This window comes from Pterocles gutturalis, unplaced genomic scaffold, assembly GCF_000699245.1.
Source record: "Pterocles gutturalis isolate BGI_N339 unplaced genomic scaffold, ASM69924v1 scaffold45445, whole genome shotgun sequence".
Lineage (NCBI taxonomy): Eukaryota > Metazoa > Chordata > Aves > Pterocliformes > Pteroclidae > Pterocles > Pterocles gutturalis.
The window spans coordinates 6,692-8,912 of record NW_010142481.1 but is presented as its reverse complement, the minus strand read 5'-3'; the positions used below and the strand labels follow the sequence as shown (position 1 = coordinate 8,912).

Genomic DNA, 2,221 nt, shown 5'->3' with positions numbered 1-2,221 from the left:
GGATGTGAGCAACAATATGGTGAAAAACTTGTTTAGAAGGTGTTTAAGAAGTTACATCTAGTCCTGGAAGTAGCTTTGCTGTGTTTTACCATTTACCAGAGGCTTCTGCTTTTTTCCATTGCTCCCAGTATGATGTTTAGGATGGACTTCAGCCATTCCCAGGAGTGCAGGAAAGGCCCTGCCCTGAGTCAGGCGGGACTAAAGGCTGGCTGAGTGCTGGGCCTGATGTGCGTTTGTATTACACAGACAGTGATGGATACCTCTGGTTTCTTTTTTTCCTGCTGGACATGGGACGGGTTTTAATCCTGTATCTATCCTAGATGTGTTTGCCTTCCCTTGAAAGGACTTCTCTTTCTCTCTTTTGCAGGCATGGTTCAGAAACTTGACCAGAAGCTGCCTGTAGCCAACGAGTACCTGCTGCTTTCAGGCGGTGTGCGGGAAGGTGTGGTGGACATTGATCTTGATGAGCTGAATGTTTATGCACGAGGGACAGACTACGACATGGACTTCACCCTGCTTGTGCCCGCACTGAAGCTGCATGACCGCAACCAACCGGTCACACTGGACATGCGCCACTCGGCTTTGTGCCACTCCTGGCTGAGCCTGCGCCTGTTTGATGAAGGAACGATCAGCAAATGGAAGGACTGCTGCACGATCGTGGACCATATCAATGGAGCTACCAATTATTTCTTCTCTCCAACAAAAGTCGCAGACTGGTTCTATGACTCCATTAGCATTGTCCTCTCTGAGATCCAGAAGAAGCCCCAGCGAGGGATGCCAAAGGTGGAGAAGGTAGAAAAGAATGGGACTATCATATCCATCATTTTGGGAGTGGGCAGCAGCCGCATGCTGTACGACATTGTCCCTGTGGTGTCCTTCAAAGGTTGGCCAGCTGTGGCCCAGAGCTGGCTGATGGAGAACCACTTCTGGGATGGGAAGATCACAGAGGAAGAAGTCATAAGTGGGTTTTACTTAGTGCCTGCATGTTCCTACAAGGGGAAGAAGGACAATGAATGGAGGCTGTCATTTGCCAGAAGTGAAGTGCAGCTGAAAAAGTGTATCTCCAGCAGCCTCATGCAAGCCTATCAGGCCTGCAAAGCTATCATCATCAAATTGCTGTCCCGCCCCAAAGCCATTAGTCCATATCACTTGCGGAGCATGATGCTGTGGGCTTGCGACAGGCTACCAGCCAACTACTTGGCCCGGGAAGATTATGCGGCCCATTTCCTCCTGGGTCTCATTGATGATCTCCAGCACTGCTTGGTCAACAAGATGTGCCCTAACTATTTCATCCCCCAGTGCAACATGCTGGAGCACCTCTCTGAAGAAACCGTCATGCTGCATGCACGGAAGCTGTCCTCAGTCCGCTCAGACCCTGCTGCACACCTTCGAACTGCCATCGAACATGTCAAAGCAGCCAACCGGCTAACACTAGAGCTCCAGCGGCGGGGCAGCACCACCAGCATCCCCTCCCCTCAGTCAGATGGAGGGGACACCAACCAGCCTGATGACCGATTAGCCAAAAAGTTGCAACAGCTTGTGACTGAGAACCCTGGGAAGTCCATCTCTGTCTTCATTAACCCAGATGATGTCACAAGGCCCCACTTCAGAATTGATGATAAATTTTTCTGAGCTTTCGTCACTGTTTCTTGGGATTTTTTTTTCTTTTGTTTCATTTTTTAAAACTCTTGCAGTGTGCAGGTTTTTTCGTTTGGTTTTCCTTGATGACTTAGTCTCTTGTTTTTTACATATCCAGCATAGATTGGATTTGTTGAGAACAATCTGAATAAATTATAATTCCTGGTTCTGCAGGACGGTGCAGATTTTGAAACAGTATATTACTATTTCATATGCTGCTTTGATTTTTTTCACCCACCCAGCCTCACTGTCTGTGAGTAGTTTCTAAAGGAGAACATGCGCCATAAACACACATGCCATAGCGTAATGTAGGTATTTTTTTCAAGCTTCCATAATTTATGTACATTTTTGAGCCTGGGGAAGGGAGAATTCACCTTCTGTTGCTCTGTAAATTCACTTCTTTTTCCATGAGCTTCCATCACCCTAAAGAAATGAGGAGAGACTCTGGGTTGGAAAGCACTGCTGGTAATTTGATGAGGCCAAATCTACTGGGCTGAAGTCCAGTTCATCTGTTCTTCACACTTCTTATGCTAGGGGAGAAAGTTGACTTTAAAGATGATGATGCAGCTTTTGGGGGAAAGAG

At 47.4% G+C, this 2,221-nt stretch overlaps 1 protein-coding gene across 1 annotated transcript; it reads left to right on the top strand.

Moving 5' to 3' along the window:
- Positions 1-369: 369 nt before the first annotated feature.
- MB21D2 (Mab-21 domain containing 2) lies at positions 370-1,930 on the top strand. The gene has a single exon (XM_010084365.1). The coding sequence runs from the start codon at positions 370-372 to the stop codon at positions 1,630-1,632; it is 1,263 nt and encodes a 420-aa protein (XP_010082667.1). The 3' UTR covers positions 1,633-1,930.
- The last annotated feature ends 291 nt before the right edge of the window (positions 1,931-2,221 follow it).